Source organism: Anabas testudineus, chromosome 7 (genome assembly GCF_900324465.2).
Source record: "Anabas testudineus chromosome 7, fAnaTes1.2, whole genome shotgun sequence".
Taxonomy (NCBI): domain Eukaryota; kingdom Metazoa; phylum Chordata; class Actinopteri; order Anabantiformes; family Anabantidae; genus Anabas; species Anabas testudineus.
Window position 1 is genome coordinate 16,946,931 of NC_046616.1, and position 25,691 is coordinate 16,972,621.

General features: G+C 44.4%; 1 protein-coding gene across 1 annotated transcript in view; it reads left to right on the forward strand.

The window, feature by feature from the left end:
- Positions 1–25,678, forward strand: part of plxnd1 (plexin D1) — a 54,649-nt gene extending 28,971 nt beyond the window's left edge. Inside the window, exons 14-36 of the mRNA XM_026367503.1 lie at positions 2,184–2,289; positions 3,647–3,786; positions 4,106–4,285; positions 4,694–4,778; positions 4,980–5,249; positions 7,471–7,620; positions 9,671–9,785; positions 10,362–10,469; positions 12,020–12,132; positions 13,139–13,243; positions 14,355–14,485; positions 15,197–15,395; positions 15,489–15,635; positions 15,811–15,967; positions 16,346–16,449; positions 17,777–17,840; positions 19,123–19,157; positions 19,787–19,891; positions 20,084–20,247; positions 20,340–20,487; positions 23,334–23,474; positions 23,586–23,660; positions 24,672–25,678. Coding sequence (XP_026223288.1) covers positions 2,184–2,289; positions 3,647–3,786; positions 4,106–4,285; positions 4,694–4,778; positions 4,980–5,249; positions 7,471–7,620; positions 9,671–9,785; positions 10,362–10,469; positions 12,020–12,132; positions 13,139–13,243; positions 14,355–14,485; positions 15,197–15,395; positions 15,489–15,635; positions 15,811–15,967; positions 16,346–16,449; positions 17,777–17,840; positions 19,123–19,157; positions 19,787–19,891; positions 20,084–20,247; positions 20,340–20,487; positions 23,334–23,474; positions 23,586–23,660; positions 24,672–24,788 — 2,959 coding nt within the window. The 3' untranslated portion in view covers positions 24,789–25,678. The remainder of the gene's footprint in view (positions 1–2,183; positions 2,290–3,646; positions 3,787–4,105; positions 4,286–4,693; positions 4,779–4,979; positions 5,250–7,470; positions 7,621–9,670; positions 9,786–10,361; positions 10,470–12,019; positions 12,133–13,138; positions 13,244–14,354; positions 14,486–15,196; positions 15,396–15,488; positions 15,636–15,810; positions 15,968–16,345; positions 16,450–17,776; positions 17,841–19,122; positions 19,158–19,786; positions 19,892–20,083; positions 20,248–20,339; positions 20,488–23,333; positions 23,475–23,585; positions 23,661–24,671) is intronic.
- The last annotated feature ends 13 nt before the right edge of the window (positions 25,679–25,691 follow it).

Consider the following 25,691-nt stretch of genomic DNA (forward strand, 5'->3'; position numbering starts at 1 on the left):
ACAAACACACACACACACACACACACACAGACACACACACCTGCACATTTGACCTCATTCACCCGTGTTGTTGAGACAGGTGTCTGCTCGTGTGCTGAGAGGTTAAAGTTCACATCTGCATGCCACAAGGAAAATTGGCAGCACGGGAGAGATGGTGCTCCACTGACTTGGTGTCAACATTTTAATTAATGGCACAGTCAGTCTCGGCACACCTCATTTACTGGAGTACTTCTCTGGATATTTGGCTCCGATTCTCCATTCTGCCCTCTCTATCATTTTCATATGAGCCTTGAGTGGCCTTCGTCCTGTCCATTTAGCAGCACCCAGACATTCAACGTTCACATCCAAACACGTGGACTTGATTGTTTATGATGCTCATCATCCACTTCAGGGAAATTATCAGAGACTTTTCAGTGCTAGCCAAAATATTGTCCCCTGACACCCATAATATCTCCACAGCGGGGCTGTGGTACAATGCAGAGCAGGGGTCAGTCCAGGCTCTGTCTGTTCCTACTCACAGTCTGCCTGTCCTTTGCCTGGGGTTACATTGCATCAACATCACTCTGCTCACACACACACACACACACTTATCACAATGTCTGCAATCCATGAAAAGTCTTACAAAATGTGGAGCTCAGCATCTTTTAAAAGCCCTTATGAGTTATTGTCAAATGAAAATCTTTCCATGTGTATTTGTTTCTCATGTTGACTAAAAGTGGACTTGTTGCACCGGTGGATTCCACATTCAGGAAGCTGTTCAATCCTTTAGTGAGGACCATCAAACCTGCTACAAACATTGTCACAGTAGCTAGCTTATATATTCAAGCCTCAATTTTAACAAAACATAAATGAAATAATTACTTTTACTTAATTCCTCTGCCCTTTTGGTGCCACCTAACCGGGGTCAGGTTATCGAACTCGATTCTCAGCTTGTGTCCAGTTAGGCCTGAAGCAGCCCCGCAGGTTCAGGCTGACTCTGGCTCTAATTTGTTTTATTTCCCTCAGGCTTGAATCTGTGAATAGTCATGTTACATTTTATTTTAGTCCTTATTTTTCTTTATTCCCTGAATCACTGCATGTGAAATGATGCATTTTCTTCAAACAGGTGCAAGCCTGCCCTCATGCCACGCAACTGACAGGAGTATAATTTGAGTGTAACGACAGTCTTTACCTGGTGCTCCTGTAATTAATTAGCACAAATGTAGATCCTGCAATCAACAGATGGGTGTTACTGCAGGTTATTGTAGTTTATTTTTAACAGCTATTCAGGCTTATAAAGAAAATCCATGTTTTAATTGGGCTCATTATATGCCACAGTGGTTCATGCTTTGGTTCGATTAAAACAGAAAACACATGAGTCGGTTAAGTTGGATGAAGCCTGACATTTAAAAACACACTCAGATACAGCTCCTTCGCTGGTCTCAGCCCTTGCAGCCTGACCCTAGCCAAACCCAAATCTGTCCAGCCAAGTCTCGTCTCACCGTATGTCCTGCCAGGTCCTCCTACATAAAACACTGCTCCTCCACTTATGTAAACTCCCCACAGCTCCTCTGTCAATCATTCTCTCACTAGCTGAGAATACAAAACCACTGTAGCACCAAGCACCTGACTAAATAAACCGACAGGGTGTCAGTCTGGAAAGGGGATCATGTGAGGTGATAAAGGTTGGGCTCTCCCTAGTACGTTTATCCCAGTGAGGCCTCAGAACAGTAGATCCCTATGTCTTGGTACACCACCGTGTCATTAATATGAGACATCCCCGTAGAGCGTGCACTGATGACACAAGGTTTAGTCGCAGCCAGGAGGCCTCGGCACCCCCTTAATCTCCTCCGTGGTTAGACACATCTGGTCTGCGGAGCTTTGAACTTTACATCTCTTAATATCTGATATCTCAAGGCTTTATTAGATTGCGTATGTAAATGCAATATGGTTTGATGAATTGGTTCATAACCACCATTCTCCAAGATGAATAATATCTTTATTTAGCAGTCATAATGAAGATGTCTTACTTCGTCTTTGTATTGGTTCCCGTCACCTGCAATTTGAGCCAAGCAACTCATTTTTAAATTAACTAATTTAATTTATGAGCTGCATTTCTTTTTTTTTTTTTGTGAGCTTTCTGATTACACTTATTATGTTTCTGGCAATTAATAGGAGGATACATTCTTTCTTAAATTCCCCAGGCTGGTGTGTGTCACTGGGAGGTCTGCACATGACAAGACAGATATAGTCCGAGTGGAAGTGGAACAGAGTGGGACGGGGTCGTCAAAGGAGAGCTTCTCGTACTTAGTGAGTATTCACCAGACATCTATCCTCCCGCTGATCTTTGCTTTCTGCTCCAACAGCCTCTCCCTCCACATTCTTCCTCTTCTTCTTCACTGTCTTGTTCCTTGTTCCCCGCTGGGAAACCCTTTCCCAAGTGTGTTAGTTAAGTGTTAACAGATGAGTTATATGATTCAGAAGAATGCAATTGTGTGGGAATCTTCAAACATTCAACTGAGCTGCAACTAAGCGCCATTGTCATTCTACTCTTCCTGCCAGCAAAAACAAATATGGCGAGTAGTGGAATGTCCCTTTGCTCTGCATTCATCATTGGGTGAGGCAAGCAAGCCAGCATTGTGTTATTTGACCTCGACCCACACAATGTCCCGTTGGATTAAGAGTAGCCAGTGGAAATACCCATCTAAGAGCTTTGTTTCTTTTTGTTTATAGTTGTTATAATTAGGTTCAGGAACGGGTTTTCATTTCAGCTGCTTCTGCGGCTCTGCCTGTGAGTCATCCCACAGACAAATCACCCCTATCTTGAAGCTCTACGTTAGCACATGAGGACATGAGTAAATCCAGAACAACAAACATTCGGTCGGGCTGTGGGAACTCCTCTCAGACTTCTTTATCCAGCACAGAGATGCTCATCATGACAGAGGTTTCTATTGCAGGGTTTGTATGGGGAAGATGCAGGAGAAAGGGAAAGCTGTTTCAGAGACAGGATATGTGCCTATAGAGCATCTCCTTCCTCAAACCTTTAGAAGGAAACATCTGCCTCCTTACACCCACTTTGACACACAAACATACAATAGGTCTCCTCCTTCCGCGCAAACTGAGGAAGTGAATCCTGTCAGCGAGGATAAGAGGCTTCCCTGGAGGCAAGGTTCATGGCGGGATAGAAAGTTCAGAAAGGAATGCTGATGTTGGTAGTTGCAGAGCTGGACAGGGCTATTCATCTTCGCCTGAGGAGCCTTTATTTGTGTTTGTGTGTGTATGCTGTTGTGTATGTGTTTGCATGTGCATTTATGACTGTGTGTGCATGTAGTTTTTCATCTGTATGTATTAACATTATTGCCTCAGTGTAGCTGTCCTGGATGCTTCAGCCCAAAGGCCTGTTGGCTTCAGCAGCACTTCAACATACTGCAGCGTGGGCTGTCTTCACAGTTTTCTTCACTAATTTACTGTTATAGTCAGCAGCTGCCTCGGCCAATCTGTAAAGACGAGCTATTTCAACCTCAAAGAAGGAGAAAAGATTTTCATTTGTGTTTGAAAAAAACATTATGCTGTAGACCACAAATCACAGATTGAGTAAGCCTGTCTTTTCCCATTAACAGAAGCTGCCTCGTTACTCGTGTGTTGTGTCTTTCCTCTGTGTATTCAGGTCCCACAGCTGCTGTCAATGGAGCCGAATAAGGGCCCTCGTGCTGGAGGAACCAGGGTGACCATCAGGGGGGAACACCTGGACATTGGGTCTCAGGTCAGAGTCAAGGTCAACAATACACTGGAATGCACCATCACAGAGTAAGTATGACTTGAACAAAGTCACTGTTGACTGTTTGAGTCAAGTCCAGGTCAAGTATTAAAGTATGTTTTAGCATGTCCACGTATTAATGTAAATACAAAAAGCTCTAAATGCTGTAAATACATAAACCTAATACTTAAATATTCACAGACCCACTTGAACCATCTTCATCAGGTCAATGGTCAAACGATAATGCTTAGTCCTCATTTTTATGACTCTTGCCTGACTTGACTCCAAAGAGGAGCCTAAGAGGAAACATTTTTGAGCACTTGCAGACATCACAAGATGTGCGGTTACAACAGTTGCCTAATTTTTTAGCAAAACAGATGAAACCATTGAGTGCACCATGCCTCCAGCCCCGCAGCCACACACGGAGCCAGTGTCGGTGTGTGTGGAGTTCGAAAACCTTCCCTGTAAAAACGAGGAGCTCAGCACCACATACAGCTACGAGAAGAATCCCACTATCAGCTTCATCCACCCCAAAAAGAGCTACCTCAGGTACGTCGTGTACCACACACGCCACAAACACTTAACACCTAAGTGTGTAAAATATCTCAAGCTGGATGATTGTGTGGTTCCCCGCCCAGAGTCACTGACACAAGTCATTACTGTAATGTCGTCCTGATGTGCAGCATCTTCTATCTCTCTTTGTGTTCTAAATAGCACAGCATGTGTGTGCCAGGGCAGCGGCGTGTCTCTGATGACGTGTGTGTGCGGATTTTCACTGCAGTGGAACTGTTTTGCATTATTATCTGGTCCCCTGTTTCTGTCTCATTTTGGTGCAGTGTTCCAATGTATTTGCTAAACAGTATGAATTTGGCACACATTATTCATGACTGAGATGTGACTCTTTCTCTCTTTCTCTGTCTCTCTCTCTCTCTCTTTGTGTGTGTGTGTGTGTCACAGTGGTGGCCGGACCATCACAGTGACAGGCCAGGGATTTGATCTGGTGCAGAGTGTCACCATGCAGGTGCTGGAAATCGGAGAAACAGTGAGTAATGAGCTGCACATTGGACACTTGGTATACCAAAACAATTCCCTTAATTTCTCCATTTCTTTTTCCATTAAGAATGTCATAACAGTTTAAAGTGCATTAGGTTACAGGTAGACAATGTTTCTGAACGTCAGTTAGGTGATATCAAATCCATTTTAAGTTAATTAAGCTAATTTGTCTTCTTTGGCCCTCCTGTAGACTTGTACAGTGCTCTCCGTGTCCACAATCACCTGCGCATCCCCGCCGTCCAGCCAGTCTCAGCAGACCTCAGTGCAGTTCTTCTTGAATGGAGTCCTCTACACAGGAGACAGCCCCTCATCGCCTGGCACTGATCCAGAGGAAGAGGAAAGGGAGCTTCACAAAGGTCACTTCCTGTTGGAGTATGTGGAGGACCCTCAGTTCTTCACCGCCAACAAAGAGAAGCTGATTAAACACCACCTCGGAGAGCCACTCACACTCATCATCAATGTGAGTGAGACTGCTGGGACAGGAAGTCCAGATTAGTGCTTCGCTGACATCTTGATTTGCTGATAAGTCATGCAAATACTTCCTTCATTCGATTAGAAAATTGATGTTTTGCAGTCAGTGTTGTGCAGCTAAATTAGATGGGAATACTTCTGTTTTATTATTTATATGTATTTTACAAAACAAGTTGATCAGATTCAACAAAAATGACTGATGGGAATGACCGATCGTCACTCTGAGAGCCATACTGCCAGTATGGCTAGAACAGCACAGTCTTTTTGTGACTAAACAGTCGAACTTTAAAATACTATAATCAGAAAACACTGGGTACTGACAATCCTGGCTTTTAAAACCCATATTCAGTTCACACATAGAACAAATATATTTAAGGTTGCTTGTTCCTTGGCTCCAAAAGAAGCTCTGCTATAAACTGACTGCCCCCACTGTGCACAGCCGTCAGGGCTGAACGTTTCTTTATTCATATTAACATAAACCACAGGCACATAAAACACATCAAAGGTGTGTATTTCTGTTGGTGGCCTAAAGGGGGGGACGGGGTGATGGCAGCTCGGTGGGAGGTCCCGTGTTCCCGTGTTCTGGCTGAGCTAAGCACCTGTCTGCAAGGATTTATCATGCCAAAGGGCTACAGGCTGTGGCGCCATGCAACATGCACAAGCTAACAGCAGAGACAGGGAAGTTTGAAGATGATGCAGCTTCCACTTTCTGTGTTTATGTGTCAGGATGAGGCCCCGTCTACATTGGTCACTATTCTGTTATTTCCAGTTTCTTTAGGAAGGTGGATTCCACTTGTGGACCTGAAGGGGGGGGAGAAAGGATGGAGAGATGGAGTGTGTGTTTGTTTAATAGGGAGCTTGTTAGTCAGCCAGATCCTATATTAAGGACCTGAGCTGGAATGTGGGTGGGTTCTGTTTGCTTTCATCCTGTTTTGGCCTTCAGATTTCATTGTTTTGGTGCAATGAGTTTAAGTGTGAAAACTGTTGTGTGTGGAGGTTATACACTATATTTTACAATACGCTCAAACATATTTTCTAATAGTTTGAGGGTCTTTGTGTCTGCATGTGCGCACACATACAGTATGTCTATGTGAGCATGTGTTGTGTCTGTGCTAGGAGGAATTTGTTGACAGAGACCCAGGGGGTGGCATCCTGCAGTAGGGACAGGACAGGGGCCTAAGGCTGTAATCAAGGCAAGGAAGCGCAAAGGAACAACACACATACAAAAACAAACAGTTCCTCACTTGTCACTTTTATATTAAAGTCAAATTATAGTTTCATACAAATTGGGTGTTATTTTTCTAGTTTTGGCCATCAATCCTGTTGGTGAAAGCAACATCGTACATAGGGAAGTAATTGCAGAGATCTGTGAATGCTACAACATTGCTAAAAGGAAAACTGACAACTGAAGAAACATACGCTGTCAGATGATCAGACGTAGGCAAATCCACAAGTTTTAACTCTGTCAGAGTGTACAGACAAACCTCTTGAAGAAAGAAAATCTAGCTAATCTTGACTTGGTTACAATGTGGATGAATGTTGTGAACGCCCTGCCTCTAGTTTGTAACGCATACAGTTCCTCCTCTAATAAACGTGTATTGTCTTAGACTAAACTGGAATAGCCTTGATAAAACACTATGGTATCATCATTTTTTCAGACTTTACAAATTTCCCTCTAACTGTTTTAACAGTCTGAGTCGGACTCACTCACTAAACACTTTAATTAATCTAGCGCTCAGCAGTGAGAAGCAGTGCTTGGATCCGACACTTGGAATGATAAAAAAAAGGGGCTGGGCAGGTAATTCTAACAGGCTCCTGTAAAGACCCTGAGAATGTTATTTTGGGCAGTGGTTGGGATGACTGTCAGCGGGTTTGTTTGTAGAAACTTCCCTGGCCATGTAAGAGAAGCAGCGGGATTGTTTGCTGCTTTAAGCTGAAGTCGAGCCCAGACTGGAAGAGTTTTCTGCTGGCTTCCTTTTAGTGACAGCTGTGTGACCACGGCTCAGCTTCCGAGTGTGTGTGTGTGTGTGTGTGTGTGTGTGTGTGTGTGTGTGTGTGTGTGTGTGTGTGTGTGTGTGTAAATGTGTCTTCATGTATGTGAGTATTAAGCTGCTGTGGTCTTTATGAACGTTATCTGTGCCTGTTCAAAGGCCCCTCTGGTCTCTTACCACTGTCCGGATGACGGCTGTTTCTGTGTGTTTCTGGCGCAGAAAGGGCCGAGCGATCTGGAACTGGTGCCGGAGGAATACTCTGTGATGATTGGCCCCTATCCCTGTAATATCAGCTTCCATAATGACCAGCTGTTTCACTGCACCATCAACGAACTGCTGAGCACCAGTGAGAGGGAGCTGCCTGTCACTGTAAGTATTCAAGCATGTGAAACGCCACAATAAATAAAATACACACACAACCTTGTGTCAGAAATATTGCTGGATAGATCCTGTTAATTTTAGGTTATCACCCATCATCTGTCACACAGAACTAAAGCCAAACATTTTGCACATTCAGACGAGAGTCCAGGCCATCTGTGATGTTCACTGAAACAGATTTCAGATCTGCACAAGTCCATGCGCAGTCAGTGATATATGGGTGTCTCTCTATATGCATTATGAATGGCTTGTGGTCTCTGAGCATGTCACCGTGAATCAGCAATTAGTGGGGGTGGCGAGCTGTCACTCGGTGCCACATTGCAACAGGGAAATAGTGAAAACTGCAGCACAATGTCACTAGCACACAGACACTATCTGCTCACACCAAAGCCCGAGTCCTCTGAGTCAGTGATCTCACTTCTCGCGTGTGTTTTTGTTTTGCCTCCATGTTTTTTCCATCACAATTAAAAAGTCCTGATTAAGACCTGATTATCAAGCCCTGTGCAGCCCTGATAAACCAGACATTCCCCTTCCTCCACCACATTTCCGATCTGTTGTTGCCCGTTCTTGTGTGTTCTGATAGGGCTTTAATTAAGGGGGGCAAAATGCTCATCTGTATTTAAAAATGACGAGACTGGGAGTGCTGAAATAGCTCAGAAATATATGCTAGTTGAGTTGTACTGTAAGACCCGTTTTCTCCTCTTTGACTCAGAAATAGAAGAGGAGCTCTTTCATTTCTCAAGCTCTCACTCTGCGTCTCTCTCACCGGGTGTACCTGTGGCTCGCTCGATTACCCACCCGCCCCCGTCTGTCAGGATGTCTGAGAATAAACACAGGCAATTAGCAAAGACATAAATGCAGGGCAAGGGTCAGATGAGATGTCATAACACAAATGGGTGGGCTGCCTGTACGTGAGCAGCGAGGATGATTTGTGCGCAGGTTCGACAGGGGCATAAATACAGAGCGCGTGTATATTTTCCTTTGCGATGGCACATTTGAATAAATGCACACATGTTGGGCTGTCGCATAGCTTATGGCCATTCGTGTTTCTTCACTTACTTTTCAGTGGCAAATCTATTTTTACACACGTGCTACGATTGGCTCTGAAGTGTAGCTGAGCTGCAGAGGTGGATATGGGGAAGCAATGTTTTTGTACCCCAAGTGAAACAGGAACATGGAACAATGGTATTTTCCTCTCCATTACACCAGAACTAGCTGTTGCAGTCTCTCTCAGAAGGTTTTTTTCTGGTCTGAGTAAACAGAAAGAGAAAGAGTGAAGAAGAAAGGAAGCTGGGAGTCCAGTGAGCCAGTTTCTCCCTCAGAGTAAGACCAGTGTAAGAAGGATTTGGTCTGAGGATTGGAGGCTTTTTATCTCAGTCTCTTTTATGAACTATGTTCAAATAGGGGAAGGAGGGGAGAGGATGTGAGGAGGGACCAGAGAGACCCTGCTGACTAATCAGAAGGCAGAAGTGAAAATCCCTTTCTTGTCACATCTGGGTTACTCTGAACTGGGTGACTCCTTCAGCTGGTTGTAGCAAGAGACTATTTTTCAAAATCCACAGTGTGTAATTTTTTCTGTGTCTGCACCTGTGCCCATAAAAAAAAAAAAAAAAAAAAAAGGTGACGTGTGTATGCATATGTGCCCGTGTGCAGGAACTTGTGTTCCCATTAAGAACACGTTATACTGTGTGCGTTTTTACACTTTATTACAAAGAAAAAAAAATGTCCCAACTGTATCTGCTCATTAGTGCTCTGTCTGCTATCTTGGTTTCTGTCTTCATCTTTGTCTCTCTCAAAAAATCTAATGTGCATTGTTGGCATAATTACAACCGTCATTGCTTCCACTGGACTGTTAATGAACTCTAGGAAAGTTTAGAGAAGACTGAGAAGTGTTTCCAAGCTTTTGCGCTGTGCTTTAGCACGTACAGTAAAGGTAATGATGACAACAATAGAAAAGCAATAAAAAGAAACAAACAAGGAGGCAGGTTTTGGAGACCTCATTACAGTTTTAATGTGTTGTCTCTTCTTTTTCTCTTTCTAGGTGCAAGTGGGAAACTTTCATCACACCATTGCCAAAGTGCAACTTGGTGGCAGTGAGCTGGCCATCGTGGTATCCATTGTGGTGTGCTGTGTGCTGTTGCTGCTGTGCACTGTGGGTAGGTTGTGTACACACGCTCGCCATCAAATGAGAGATGTGTGCCTGCCGTAGCGATGGATGCTCCAGATGTGGAACAGATAAAAAGGAATTTGGGGTCATAGCTTCCCGCACGTCATCCCTCTTCAGTACTCAGTGCACAAAGACCCCACTGTTCCTCTTGCTGTCTACCCTCTGTGTGCTCTCGCGTGTCTGCGTGTGTACTGTATTCACACTGTAATCTTTGTGCAAGTGGGTGTGTGTGTGTGTGTGTGTGCAATGCGGGGCTTGTGCATGAGTGCTAGTGTGGATTTTCTCACATTTTCCTTCTTTGAATCTGTTCTCAAATAATCACTTTTTTTTTTCTCAGACTGAGAGAAATTTGTGCAGAAACTTCATTTACACATGTACTAACTTGTATTTCTGAGAAAATGTTCATTTAAATATTCTCAGTAACTGAGCTATTCATGCACATACTTTTCACAGATTCACAAAAGACAATATACAACCATAATATAATAAACGCTAAATCTTTTTGACCATTTATGATCAAATTATTAAGTTCTGATTTATTAAAAGGTGATTTTGTCTTTCTCAGCTCTCGTAGTGTATTGTACAAAGAGTCGACGGGCGGAGCGCTACTGGCAGAAAACTCTACTCCAAATGGAGGAGATGGAGTCCCAGATCAGAGAGGAGATCCGTAAAGGTGTGCTTCCACAACACACACACATGCATAGGCATGAAAACACACCCTGTACTGCAGGTTTTGCTATTTGTGTTTTATATCTAAAATGATGTTTTGAGTAGGGTGCCATCCAAAGAGCTTGTGGGAAGACAGAAATTTTGACCACACATATGTGTGTATTTGTCTGTCTGTAAAATATTTTTATACTGTTTTGTTTCTAGTCTGAAGTGTGAGGGAGATACGACAGTTAGGTTTGTGCCTAGTAAGGGTGACTCATAAAACAGTGTCTGACAAATGATCAGTCACACGCAGACACAGTCAACGGCCACATCACCTCTGCCGTGTTTGCCGTGTAGGAGCAAGGCCTGTGTATGTGCGTAGATCTCTGTGTCGGTGCATGTTTGTGTGTCTAGGGCATTAGAGTAAAGCTGTGTGAAGGCCACTCCACATCAGAGCAGCCAGATTTATGGCGCAGAGATGGGGGGATGGATAGAGAAAGAGAAATGGAGGGAGGAAGCGATAGGAGCCGGAGTCAGGGCTGCAAGTCCGAGGAGAAGCAGAAGCGTGGGAGAGAGAGAGGAAGGGGGGGGGGGGCGAGGTTATTTAGTCGGAGGACGGGGGTAGATGTGTGGTCAAGTTCAGGGTGAGTGTGCACAACGTGAGGAATAGTTCTGCTCAGAGCAAATATGTGATAAAAGCAGAAGAATGGGAAGTGGAGGAAGAGGGAAAACTGACGTATTGCATGTTCCAGAAAGAGGAGGAGGTTGGGCAAAGGGGAGGTTGGGTATTTAGGCCTTCTGTGTCTACTCAGGAGTCTGTGGTGTGAACTGACTGGTTTATAGGACACTTTAGTGAGCACAAGGATAAATAACCTGGAGGAGTCATGAAATATGTTTTAAATCCCTCGTGTCTAGTATTTCTTTCCTCCACACCGATACGTTGGGAAGACACTGGTATTGTAACCCAAATACGTCTCTCATCCTGCAACAAGAAGCCTTTTTCCATAAAGCGATCTCCAGCATCTCATTAGAGGAAAACATTATCCTCTCCCACTGTAGAACACGCTACACAATAAAGTGGCTACAATATTAGCATGCAGATTAAAGCCAGTGTCTGGACGTGCGGATACTGTTTCTGCACGTAAACCTCAGCCTGCACACATGTTTTGGATGAGGGCCTCAGACTGGATTTGGCTGCGCTGATTAACGTTTGGTAAATATTTGCCTGCGTGCCGTGTTGAGCTGCATCGTCTGGCAAAGAGAGGGAGAGGAAGAAGATCAGAGGAATGGTGGTATATTTAGTATTCAGCCAGAACATGACACTCAATCTAGGAAATTAAATGACACAATTCTGTGTCTCATCTTGAAATCTCTTCCGCTGAAATCAGCCAGGTGCTCTCAGATCCCACAGCTGCCTGAAAGAATTGGATGGTTATTGCTCTAGCCTGAAAAAAGATTTTTGGACTCATTTTGCTTAGCAACAAAAGAGGCTTGGGGAGTCAGATGCTAAAAATCCATTGTGATTTTAAAAACAGTCCCTGGATGTGTCTTTCCTTTTTGTTGTCCTTTCAGGTTTTGCAGAGCTGCAGACGGACATGACAGACCTAACCAAGGAGCTGAATCGCAGCCAGGGCATCCCCTTTTTAGAGTACAAGCAGTTTGTAACACGCACATTCTTTCCCAAGGTGAGAAAACCCATTTCCCCCCCGCTATCAGATTTTTGAATGGCAGTCTGATAATACCATTTTTCTCAATGGGGTTTTCATTTTTTTCTTTACTATTCCACATTTCCCAACACGTGTAATATGCAGGATAAACTGCATCTTGGAACTTTTAAACATATAGTAGACATCTAGTGGAGTGGAGCTGTTTGGCACCCTGTAGGACAGTTAATGCGTTCTCTATAGGTAAGCACTTTTCTGATATGCTGTCCACCCCTAAGGTAGAGTGCGGGTCTGTCTGTGGGTGGGAGTTTTTCCACCAATACAGACAGAGAACTCAGCAGGCTTTGTCTTCCAACCACAGGCATGGACGTTCAAGGAGACAGAACAATGGCAGGCGCTGAGACAGGGAAACTTTCCCCCTGATTTCTCAAAACACACTCTTCACTCAGCTCCCACGCCCCCACACAGTTTTTCAAGTATACATATTCTTGCGCAACAGCAGCCTGACTGGTTTGTTGCACTGGACTCTGGAAACTGTTTTTCAGTGTCAGCGAGTGAGGAGAGCTGCATAGAGGGGAAACAGGAATTCAAGTGTTGCTCCTTTATTGTCATCTTCCAGCTTTCCGCAAAAACAACAGTCGCTCTGCTCGCAAGCCTTCGTGGTCTGAGCTTCTGGTTCTCTTAGATTACTCACATTCAAAACCGAAGAATACAAGCCAAACGTAGCTGTCCTGAGATGACAGACTAAGCTGAAAGGCTGCCTCTTGGCTCTGAGTCAGTTTGTCTCCAAAGCCATTAAGGCTCATGACGTTTTGTGTCACGGTGTCATGTTTCCTTTTCACAGTCAGTCAGCGCCTCTTCAAGGCCTCTTCAACAAATTCTGCCCTTTGGTTCCACACTGCAAATTTACCTCTCAAGTCTCAGGGCCAGATCCTTTTGTCTTACTTGTCTGCCTGTCTTTCTGTGTTTATGACCCAAGCTGGCTTCGTCAGAAAGTTTTTTCCTCATGTGTTTATGTGTGTTTCAGATGTGCTCCGATTACGAGAAGAGCCTGGTCCAGCCTGCCTACGAGAACGATGCTCTGGGGCCTCGAGCGCTGCCAGAGACCCACCCGCTGCTGCAAGACTGGCAGGTGAAGGGTTAAGCCATTAGGACGTTAGGCTAGGTTGTGCTTCCTTCTGCCAGAGTGCCTTGATTTGAGTCCTTTTCACTCCCTTGCTTCTCAACTGGGTCACTCTGAAGCTTATTAAGGTTTTCCAGTGGGCTTGTTGTTGCTGAGGAGTAAAGCATATTGTGCACTTTTCTCTTTGTGTGCTTGTTTTAATATATGTGAGGAACATCGTGCCGCACGTCTGTGTGCACTCATACTTTTGTGTATGTATATGTGAGTACTGACGCTTGTCACTCAGTGGTTTCTTGTAAGTGAGACAAAAAAACATTTCAGCTTGTCAAACAAACAAGCTGCCCACGAAGTTGATGGCCAGTTGCTGACACACTTCCCACTGGCTCTTGAACAAGCGAACAGTCTGCTTTTCATTGAAATCCAGCTCTAGTTGTTGTGTGTGTGTGTGTGTGTATGTGTAAAAGAGAGGTGGACTGGAGTGAGAGTTATAAAGAGCGAGTAGGAGAGGGAGCGTGCACTTTCACACATCTCTGCGAATGCATGCCGAAAGGGAAAGCACGTGCGTGTGTGTGTGTGTGTGTGTGCACATTAGAAAGAGAAAAAGTAACGATCGCGGCGCTAGTTTTGGGTCGGCAGCCGGGGGAGGCTGTCTAACGGTGATGAAGTGCCTTGGATCCACATCGTCTTCCCAGGAAGTGTTTTCCAGGTCACAGCAAATAAATCTCGCAAGCGGGCATTTATCTTAATGGACACCTCTGTTCTCCTTCTGTCAGGCTGCAAACCACACCATATGGCTGCAGTCCAGAGGGAAGACTTCATCACACTGCTGCTTAGTCGCACCCATAGATAGACCATACTCATTAAGTCGACTCTGCATATTTAGACACAATCACACATAGTCGGGGACCGAGGCGCGAGATACAGATACAATAGAGGGAACCCGAGAGAGGTGCTTAAAGAAGAAGCAGGAAGAAGCTGTGATGAAAAGGTGATGCCTTCACTAGATGGGTCACTCGAGACAAAGAGCGAAATAGATTAGGGAGGACTCAGCAGGTGTGTAAAGCATTTCGTGGAGGCGTCACACAGAGAAATAACAGTTCCATCCCCTTTCTGTCACCAGGCCACCAACACAACAAGGCCTAACGTTGAGGAGGGCATCACCTTGTTCTCCACTCTTCTCAATAACAAGCACTTCCTGGTCACATTTGTCCACGCCCTGGAGCAGCAGAAGGACTTTGCTGTACGAGACAGGTAACTGCATTAGATGATATGTGTAATAGAAACGGAGAAAGCAAACATCCAGAACTTTTAGATTTAAAGGATTTGATGGGATCATTATCTAGGTTGTAGCCAGCCGAAATGATTATGAGTGATGCCAAAGATGTTTGGCGTGAGCATCGCTGCTGGAGAGCCAGTATTACAAACAACAACAGTACAAACTGTACTACAACCAAAGCAGTTCAGTCTTGGTAGCACGGTAAATCTTCATTTCTCATGCACGGCTGTCACATTCACAGCACAACAACATCAGTAGTGTTCAGGAAACTGGTTGCTCTGTCTGTGTAAATGCTTCATCTCTCGTTGTAGCTGCTTTAGTTTTTTTGCGTCGTGAAACTCGCGAGTCATCGTGGAGAATTAGAGAGATGTTTCAGAGGTAAGACCACATTGCTGTCCCAGCTCAGCATCAGCACTTAGTGACTGATGTAGCCTCCTTCCCCTGGATTAAAGGGGGTTTGTTAGGGAAATCCCCTGCACTTCTGGATTTACTCACCCAGACACTCCTTACATTAGGGTTTTTTTTGGCTCTTCGGTCACAGGTACTTTAGGGAGAAGTGAACCATGTTGTTGTCTCTGTAATGCGGTTATTTTTAAATCTCCACTGACCACACACTGAGGGTAGGTTTTAAAGTGCATGCTTTAACTCTTTTGTCTCCTCTGCTAATCTGTTTCCTCGTCCTTCAGATGCAGTCTAGCATCTCTGCTCACCATAGCCCTTCACGGTAAGCTCGAGTACTACACCAGTATCATGAAAGATCTGCTGGTGGACCTGATTGATGCTTCAGCTTCAAAGAACCCCAAACTGATGCTGCGCCGCACCGAGTCTGTTGTGGAAAAAATGCTGACCAACTGGATGTCCATCTGCATGTACAGCTACCTCAAGGTGAGCATATAAAAGAAGCTCAGCAAAGCAACAAGACACGATTAATTACCACGGCTCAGATTTTTGACTTCTCCGCTCTGCCACATTCTTCAGGAAACAGTGGGTGAGCCTTTCTTCCTGCTGCTGTGTGCAATCAAGCAGCAGATCAACAAGGGCTCCATAGACGCCATCACAGGCAAAGCTCGCTACACTCTCAACGAGGAGTGGCTGCTCCGGGAGAATATTGAGGCCAAGCCACAGGTCTGATATCTCACACACTTAGTTCACCTTTGACATAGTTGGTTTTGCATTTTAGGGGTCAAATCCAAACGCACACCTTCATTTGTGTTGGCTGCCAGAAAGTTTTCATCATGCTGAAATTCAAATCTCACAAGTTATTGCAAGGTGTGAAATGTACCGCTGTTTGTTTTTGCAGAACATCAACGTGTCCTTCCAGGGCTGTGGCATGGACTCACTGTCTGTCAGGGTCATGAATACAGACACAATCTGCCAGGTGAAAGAAAAAATTATAGAAGCCTTTTATAAAAACCTGCCATTTTCCCAGTGGCCCCGGGCAGAGGATGTAGACCTGGGTAAGAGCATATTTTCTCTGATTATATTCATCCTTTCCCCTCCCTAACCCTCCAAGATATAGTAATCTCCTTTGCAAAAGGTCAATTCCTCTCATGAAGCTCCACTAACCTGAGGCTGTAATATAATAAATGACAGAATGCATTGAGGAGAGTGTACAGTCATAATCACAAAGAGTTATTGCTTTCAAAGCTGTGGAGCCTGCAGAGCTGATTTGATTAATGGCCTGAGAATATTTCCACAGGTCGCGACACAGAGAGTTAAAGCACGCCCGCCCTCTGTCTCGCATAGATTCTTTTCTACCAAATTTAGGATGAAATTGTCTAATATTGCTTTCCTCCCATCTCCCGTCTCCTCTTTCCCACTTCTGCTTCCTCCAGAGTGGTTTGACTCTGGAAGCAACAGTAAGCTTCTGCGGGACCTGGATAATTCATCAGTGATGGAAGACGGTCGAAAGAAGCTCAACACAGTCTTTCATTACCAGGTGTGTGTGTGTGTGTGTGTATTTGTGTGTGTGTCTGTGTGTGTGTGTGTTTGTGGGTTGACTCTGGTTGATGTTGTCATGGTTTACCTTTACATCATTGTAACAGCTGCGGCGGGTAGGTGAGAACTCCCTGTTAAAGGTGTCACTGATGGTCCATGGGTGGGTGGGGTGTAGCTGTACACAGTTAGCTGTGACACAAAGTACAGTATGTGTGTGTGTGTGTGTGTAATCTTTACACTCTACACTCATAGTTCTTTGTTTTCACGATGAAGTGAATTAACCTGCTAAATATGATGAAAAACATAAGAAATACATGGACAGATTATCTTGTGTCCAGTGGTCTTACTTGTTAAATATACCTTTCACAAGTTGAAGTACTGGACACAGCATGTTTTCTATTTCACTGAAAAGTTTTTACGTCTCTACTTCACATCCAGGTCCTTTCATGTACTCACACATATGTCCTAAATTTAGATTTAGAATGAGTGCAGAGAAACTTTCTCCCCTCAGCAGATGAAAGTACAAACAAACTCTGCACATAAATCATTCTGCGCAGCAGAGATCAAATATCTAAGTGAAGTAACAATAAGCAAAACACTGACAAGAGTGACTTATATCCCTCATTAAGTGCTATGATAATACATACATACACATTATATATTATTCAGCGAATGTGTACTTTATTTGCATATACATTAATCAAAGTGCACCGAATCATTCATCAATCACTCATTATAATTAATTGGATTGTAAACCTGTTGAGATTCAATGTGAAGTCATCCTTTTAGTCAAACTGTTTTGTGACAAAAAATAACCAAGGAACAAGTAAGAAGTCGTGCTCTGGTCTGGTCTGGTGTCCCATTAAGAATATTTTCATGCGTACGTGTGTCTTCTTACGACTATGTTCATTTGTGTGTGAGTAAACAGACGTTCAGTGACCCTCGGCCTTTGACCTATTACCTGTACTTGCTAAGTGCTCTGTTTAGTTTTTGCTGAGCCATTGGGACATAGCTGTGAAAGCAGCGAGCTGTAGCCTGTACTAACAGTCTGGGTTCACCGGCAAGGCTGCTCCATCCATTTCACTGCAGGTTAACTTTAATGAGCCGAGCCAGGCTTCCTCAGACTTGTTGCCACCACTCTGGAAACACACAAGACCAACAAGCATTCATTCGCACCAACATATGAACCTCTCAACACCATGTCCCCCTCGAGGGCGAGCTTAATGACGCTGTTCTGTTGCACCCGGACTCACCTCTGACCCTGCGCCTTGTGTCCTCTCTCCTCTTTCCCCCCTCCCTCCCTCCCTACTTCTTCTCTCCCTTCTCAGGTCCCAGAGGGGGCATCGCTGGCCATGAGCATGAAAGACAAGAAAGAGAACACCCTGGGGAGAGGTACGTCACCTTCAAACGCCCACACCCCATCGCCTTGTCACCCACACTTGGATAACTACGGGCACTCACTCGATCAAAGGAAGCAACACATGCTTAGTTGATCATGAACACGATACACTCATGTAAACACGCATGAAACCACACACCCTCCCCTCCACAAAAGACACAGCGGACATCTAAACACACTGGTACCTCATAAATCACATAACATACTCTCCCTGGAGTTATGCTACCACTTCATTCAGGACTCCTTTTCTATGCTATAGATTTATTCCATTAGTATGTGTCAGATTGTGGGAAAAAATGCGACACAAATTGGCGCATTGTCCAGCCTCAAGCAGAAATATAATGACTGCTCCGCCTGTTGACAGATGAGTTTACATACAGCCTGTAATGGGCTTGTCCATTTGTTGTCCAGGGTCTACCTTACATAATCAGTACCAGACCAGAGCTCAGTCCTGCTCAGGCTCTGTCTATCAAAGCCTCTCCTCTCATTCATTCTGGGCCAAAAATAGGCTTATGTGGACCAAACCTGGCTCTGGCTTCAAAGCGTCGAGGGGGTGTTATGAGCCTGTAGTGCTCCCTGGCTAATATAAAACACTGTCCTGCCTGCCTGTGATCAGAGTTGAGGGTCTGGACTGAGGCCCGCTGGGTAGGAGCATCTCTGGCAGAGTGGACTGTAATGAGAACACACTCGCCATGTGTACTGTATGTTTGTGTATCTGCACAAATGCCTTACTTTGTTTCCACTGCTTTGTGTGTATAATAATTCACTGTATTTGTTTGCCTTTGTGTCCGCGTTCATTTTTGTGTTTGGACATGCATCGTCATATCTCCTCGTGCGTGTGTGCGTGTGTATGTGTGTTTATGTTTAGATCTATATATAAACGAGTGGTGTTTAATGCTGTTTCTCAGCGTTGCCCGAGCATTACCATCTCATTACACTGGCTCCACAACCAATCACAGACTCTGTGTGTCTGTCTCCCATAATCTCCCTCTTTTCTCTCTCCTTTCACTCGTAATCTTTCTCCTTCATTCTCGCAGACAGCTCCCCTCCCCTACCGACCCACAGTCCACCTTAATCACTTTCTCCTCTCGCATGTACTCTATCTCCCTTGCTCTCCTGTCAATCTCCCTCTTGTTTTTTTCCTCTCTCCTATCTGTCACACTCCTCTGTGCTCCCTCCTCCTGTCTCCTCTGATTCCCTCAGGTCTCCACCTTAGTGATTGCACATTGTTTTATGCTATATGTTTCCTTTTTTTTTTTGTCTCTTTCTCTTTAGTCAAAGATCTGGATACAGAGAAGTATGTACACTTGGTGAGTATCTGCTTCTACTGTAGATAATCAGACTGTTTCTATGAGTGCTCTCTGAGTTTATTGTTGGAGCCTTTCCTGTGTGTGCCAGTGTTAGTCAGCTTGGAGCAGGTCTGATGACAGAGAGAATGGGGGTGAACGGAGGTGAAAAGGAAAGCTGCTGAGAGGACATGACAGCACTAATGCCGCTTAAGCCCTTTTACAAACGTCAGCCAAGATATGGGCCCTTTGACTTTAGAATAATGAGTTCTTTGGAACACAATTTGCCGGGTGAATAGTTAGTTTTACAGAACAGGTCTGTAGTTCCCTTTTTTCTACACAAGTAGGTGGAATTTGACTTCTTCTTTCTTTTAGCTACCCTTATTTTGACATGAATGAGCAAGGCAGAGACATGATCCTGTACACAGCCAGAGAAAATCTTGAAAAATTTCCAACTGCCATCACTTCCTCAATTGTGCATATTATTCAGTGCTTCAAAATACCCCGATGTGGTTTCTGGATCATGTGTCTAATACATGAAACAGAAAATTCCCCTCCAGGATCTGAGACAGCAGAGACAGTAGAGCATTCATTTATTGCTTCAACTTGTTTGCGCCTTGTTGCGTGTTGATCTTTGACCTCTGGTGTTCCAGGTTCTACCTCATGATGAGCTAATGGAGACCAAGAAGTCACACAGACAGAGCCACCGTAAGAAGGTGCTGCCAGAAATCTACCTGACACGCCTGCTGTCTACCAAGGTAAGAAGAAACAAGGGGCTGTTTATGTTCTCAACTCAGAAAGAATTCAGCTACAGCTGCTGTAGATATCCGTGTTGTCTTTCATGTTTTTATAGACCCATATTTGCCTCAGGAGTTATCTAGAAATTCCCATATCCCTTGAATCAGTGACTTTGAGAATGCAGAAGTCACCTTTTTTTGTTTCCTCCACAGGGAACTCTTCAGAAGTTCTTGGATGACCTCTTTCAAGCCATCCTTAGCATCCCTCCAGATCGCCCCCCACTGGCTGTCAAATACTTCTTTGACTTCCTGGAGGAACAGGCTGACAAACGGGGCATCACAGACCCAGACACCCTGCACATCTGGAAAACCAACAGGTAGAAGCTTAACTCCGTGATTAAAGTCCCCTTTGGTCACCTCTCTGTGCAAGTGCAAGGCTTGAAAAGCTTATCTTTCCCTGTCTGTGCAGTTTACCTCTGCGTTTCTGGGTGAACATCCTGAAGAATCCTCAGTTTGTGTTTGACATTGATAAGACGGATCACATGGATGCCTGTCTGTCTGTCATCGCCCAGGCTTTCATAGATGCCTGCTCCATTTCTGACCTGCAGCTAGGCAAGGTGAGTCTGTCTATCTACCTGTCCAACACAAGGGTTTTCAAAGGACGTCACTACAGGCTTCCCCTTAGACAATTAAAAGCCATTGTCTTTATGTATGTAAACAGGAAGTATAGTGTTGCCATGTAAGCCAGTTATCTAGTGCAACCAAATTATGCTAAATGCAGTGTAGTGCCTTTAGGGACGTACAAATGATTATACATTAACCCAAGCATTACTTTGATCCTGCATTAAATATAAAAAGATTGAAAATAATAATAAGAATATCTATAATAACATCTTTTTCCTAACTTTATACCATATCTAAGCCGATTTATGGATATTTATTCATGACATTGAAGGTATCTCTGGAGATGTAAAGGTTATACTAAATCTAAACCAGTGTATCGTGTCTGTGTGTTCAGATTTAACTGAGTTATGACTCTGAGAAAGAAGTAAAAATTGATTTACAATTTGACACACCTATTCCACCTCACACAGCATATATATGGTTATATATCAATGCCTCTCGATCTGTCTCCTTCACCCCCTGGGGAGGTGCGCCCCTCAACTTGAAAATCTTTGATCAGTCGTACTGTATGATATCTGTTATAGCTGTCTGATCATATTTTAGATTTAATAAAGGTTATATATCTATGTATCCATCTATCTTTCTGCCTATCTAGTCACACACACTCACACAAGCATACCTCCAGAGTCCTTCTGTGAACCCTCATCTCAAAGCCTTTAGACTGTCAGCTCCATATACCTCTGCTCATGTTTTTTCGGCCCAGTCGGCTGATCCAAGGTCATGAGCACCAGGGATCTCTTTCTGTGGAGTGTCCGCGAGCGCATGTGTGTGTGTTTGTGTTCAGACATGCATATGTCTGTCTGTCTGTGTGTGTGCTTGCATGTCAATGTCCTCACTGCTCACAAATCCGTCTCATCGCTCAGACACCGTGACCCTGAGCACGCTCCGCTTCCTGTCTCTCTCCCGCCGACTTCCTCCCAGGAGGGACTCAGGGACTCGTCCAAATAATGCTCCTCTTTCACTGAGACACAGTCCGATTTATATACTTCACTTCAGCGAGCCAGTGCACTCATGGCAGCAATAGCCAAAAATAGTTCCTATGGATGCGTAGACATACTGTAGATGAAACCACTGTACACAATGTGTCTGCAGCTTCCTCATTAACATGTCACATCTGGCTGTGTACATACAGGTTCAAGGCTATGGCAACATTTTCTATAGGTCAAGGAGACTCGTGTGACACAGCTCTACTCTCTCCTCAAATGTTTACAGTCATTTGTTTGTGCATGCTCATGAGTGTGTGTGATGGCCTCGGGACAGGGCAGAGGAGGGGTCTGGATTAGCAGGAGCACAGCAGGGAGGAAAGAGAAGGGTAGGAAGCTCAGCAACGCTCACTGTTTCCACGGAAACCCTTTCATCTGTTGAGATGCAGACATAGAGGGCCAAGGGGTCACAGGGGGGTTACCAAGCAGATGGGCAAACAGCAGGAAGTGACCTTGAGGACAGGAAGAGAGAGGGCTCCCTATCAGAAGGAGCGAATGTGGCCACAGCCCTTCAGTCCCCCAGCCCCTTTAACACACAGTCGCAAACAAACACACATTAGGTGACACAAATAACTTGTGACACATAGAAATATTAAGGTGCGCTGTAAGCACATTCACTGATGCTGAAAGCTGAGGCTGCCCGTCTCTTTTTCCCTGTCCTACTTTCTCTCCATCCCTTTCTCTTTTAGACACACACAGCGCACAAAGGCCCGCACAGACTCGCTTGCAACCATAGTCACCACTAAAACCCAAATATAACCCCCAGCCTCTTAGCCTCGCTACTTTTTGCCTGCTTGAATAAGCACCAGTGCAAGAGCCTGAAGTGACTGTGGAGAGAGTGGCAGCAGTGTGAAGGACTATTGGTTGGACTGGAATGTTTCCTCTCTGCCTTCAACAATTTGAATCTCCTCTTGCATTGAAAGGAAACTGTTCCCTTCCTCTGTTGTCTCCTTTTACGCTTCCATGCTGGTTTAAGTAGCATTATCAAAACTTAACATCCAGTTCCTTATTAGGACATTAGTGCCAGTGGTGAGAGAAGTACTTTTTACTTAATGCCATTCTAAATTACAAAATTATTGCTAATAAAATTATTATTATTAGGTTTTGAAAGTAGCATCCACCAAAGGCTCAGTCCATGCAAGCAAACATGCGTAGAAAGTCATTGGAGACACGTTCAGTTTCTTCATGCCGATGATGAAACGTGCCATCCAGCAAAAATGAGAGACATATGCTGCCATTACGTCAATGTGTTTTCGCTGCAAGTCAGTGGATATTTCAGCAGGACAATGCTAGGCCTCGTGCGGCTTGCGCTACAAGACGCACTGCTTCACATTACAGAAGTGTGTGGCACTTCACATATCAGGCAAGAATGCAAATATTCAACTTGCAAAACTGCAACAATTAGTTTTCTGAGTTCCCACATGTTGCGGAGTGTAATTAAAAGGAGAGGTGATGTAACACAGTGGTAAGCATCCCTCCGTCCTAACTTTTTTGAGTTTGTTGCTGACATCAAACTCTAAATTGGCTTTTATTTAAAAAATGCGATGAAGTTGGTGAAAACACAAACAAATCTTTTCTTCATAGTCAGAAAAAAAAGGGGACAAGCAAATTAACAAATCACAGATTTTAGCTTTTATTGCATTCAAGACAAAGTCTGTTTTGTAAAATGATCATTAGCCAACCGTACTCCCATCTCCACATCTTGTATTAACATGTAGCTCAATGTTGAATAGTTCATTTAATGTGTTTATGACTTTGATGTGAGTGCCCTGAGCAATATGTTTTTTTTCTTTCAGGACTCGCCTACCAACAAGCTGCTATATGCAAAGGAGATCCCTGAGTATAAGAAGAGGGTGCAGTGCTACTACCGGCAGATACAGGAAATGCCGCCTCTGAGTGAGCAGGAGATGAACGCTCACCTGGCTGAGGAGTCGAGAGTGAGTACGGCGTCTAGAAAGTGTCAGAATTGCTCCACAAACGCCTGCAATTACATGCACACGGTGTTTTATAATTGAATGTCATGTAACACGCTGTTGTTTGTCCTGTAGAAATACCGAAATGAATTCAACACCAACCTGGCCTTGACCGAAATCTACAAATATGCCAAAAGATACAGAACCCAGGTAAGGGAAGAGATTCTTGTGTGTGTTTCCTTTCTCAGATTTTGATTAGATTTGTTACTCGTGTTTAAACTGGCCCTTCTCTGCAGCCAAGACGCCACAGTCAGCCCTGTTTGTTGTATTGAGTTTCACAGATGGTATCGGAGCGTGACGTATCAGTGTGGAGGATCGTGTGCATGTGGAGAGATTTAACAGACTGTAAACAGCCTTAAAACATGTCACTCAGCAATATTCTCCGAAGCTGCACGTATTGTCTTTCATTAAATGTTTTTAGAAGAAACATGAATATCTTCCGAGCCGCAGCCGCCATTTAGTGTCTGATCCTCCCTCTACAGCCCGCATATAACTTTCACTTTAAGCAAACAACAAGCTGTTTACCTTCTCTGTATCCACCACCCCTATCTGCTTAATGACACTGTTAAGTTACTGCTTCATATCTCCAGTTTCACTTTGAACTAGCCCTCTTCAAGCCCCTGCTGTCCTCCCCCATGTTTCTTTACTGCTGTGACTATTCTCTGGAGAGGCTTAGTCAGTGGTGACTGTGCCTTAATGGAGCACCCTCATAATACCGTTTAGCTGCTTTCCTCTGTCATGCTACTGTACTGACGTGGGCCAGGAGCTTAGACTCTGATTCACAGAGCTCTGTGAATGGCCCCTGATTGCCTATTCTCTCGCCCCAGCTCAGTTCGCTCTGCCTGGTAGCACACTGCTGCTAAGAGCCCATAAATCCCACTGACACGGTGACAACTATTGGGCATGAAAAACAGAGCAGATGTGGGTTTTGTAAATATGTGAAGAGCAAATGCTTTTGTGGTGTGGAGGCATGCGTGAAGACAGGAGAGAGACTGCAACGCTTCACCCGTTCCTCTCCTGCTCTCCCTTACTCTCTCATTCGATTTTTTGGTTCAGGCAGGTGGCAGATTTTCACCTTCTCATTGATAGATGCAATGAATGCTTCACAGCCACTGAAAGTCGACTTTGTTGTGTTTTTCTTCTCTATCTGCCCCCGGTCAGGTGGTGAGCGCTCTGGAGTCGAACCCCACTGCACGGCGCACTCACCTGCACCACAAGTTCGAGCAGGTCATTGCCCTTGTGGAGGACAACATCTACGAGTGCTGCAGCGAAGCCTGAATCTGCCAGTGTCTCCTCGCCGTCCCTTTCTCCTGCTGACAGCTGCCTTTCTCCCATCTACAGTACATGGTTACCTGGGAATGTCAGCCATTAAGGAGTTAGCCTCCATAAGTGTCATTATTATTTTCAGACTGTACCGAACGTGAAAAGTGGCAGAGCAAAGGACTTAAACCTGCCTCTCAAGCTTTATACAGTGCGAGGTGTTGCTCCTCTCATCTGGGAACGCCACGCAGTTTTCTTAAATCTTTGTTCATGATGGGAACAGATTTCCAGTCTGGCTCAGCTATGCTTTAGAGGGAAGGCTTTTGTCTGGATGTCTTTGCAGTTATTGGGACCTACAGTAAGCCCTGGTGGCAATCTTACCGCACTGAACCCTTTTCCGAAGGGAACGAGCCAATGATGCACTGTACTGTATTATAATGTCCATAGCAATATTTATAGATGTGTTCTAATACTTTCAAGTGGCCTGTTCATCAGGATGAGTAGAAAGGACCGTGACACACTCCTCTTATGTCCTAAAGCCTGCAATGTTCTCAGGTGTTATTGTTAAAGATGGATGACTCGCTCCCATCTGTGGTCTGAACAATGTCCCAATGTGCTTTGCAGGCTGATGATGGGTTGAGGAGGAGTGGACAGAAGTGAATAAATGATGGATTTTAATGAAATCAAATGCAATGTAGTTCACTGGGAAGAGCTGCATAACTATAGAAGTGTGCTTGTAGACAAATGAATATCATGTTGGATTCTGACCAGTTTAAAAGAGGGAAATTTACATTTATGGAAAAAAAAAAAAAAAGTGAGCTCAATATAACCTGAAGAGAGACTGTATTTGTGATGCCAAATGACTTGTCAGAGTTTGTGAAATAAATTACAGTATTTAGGATTTTAAAGTGTCTAATGATG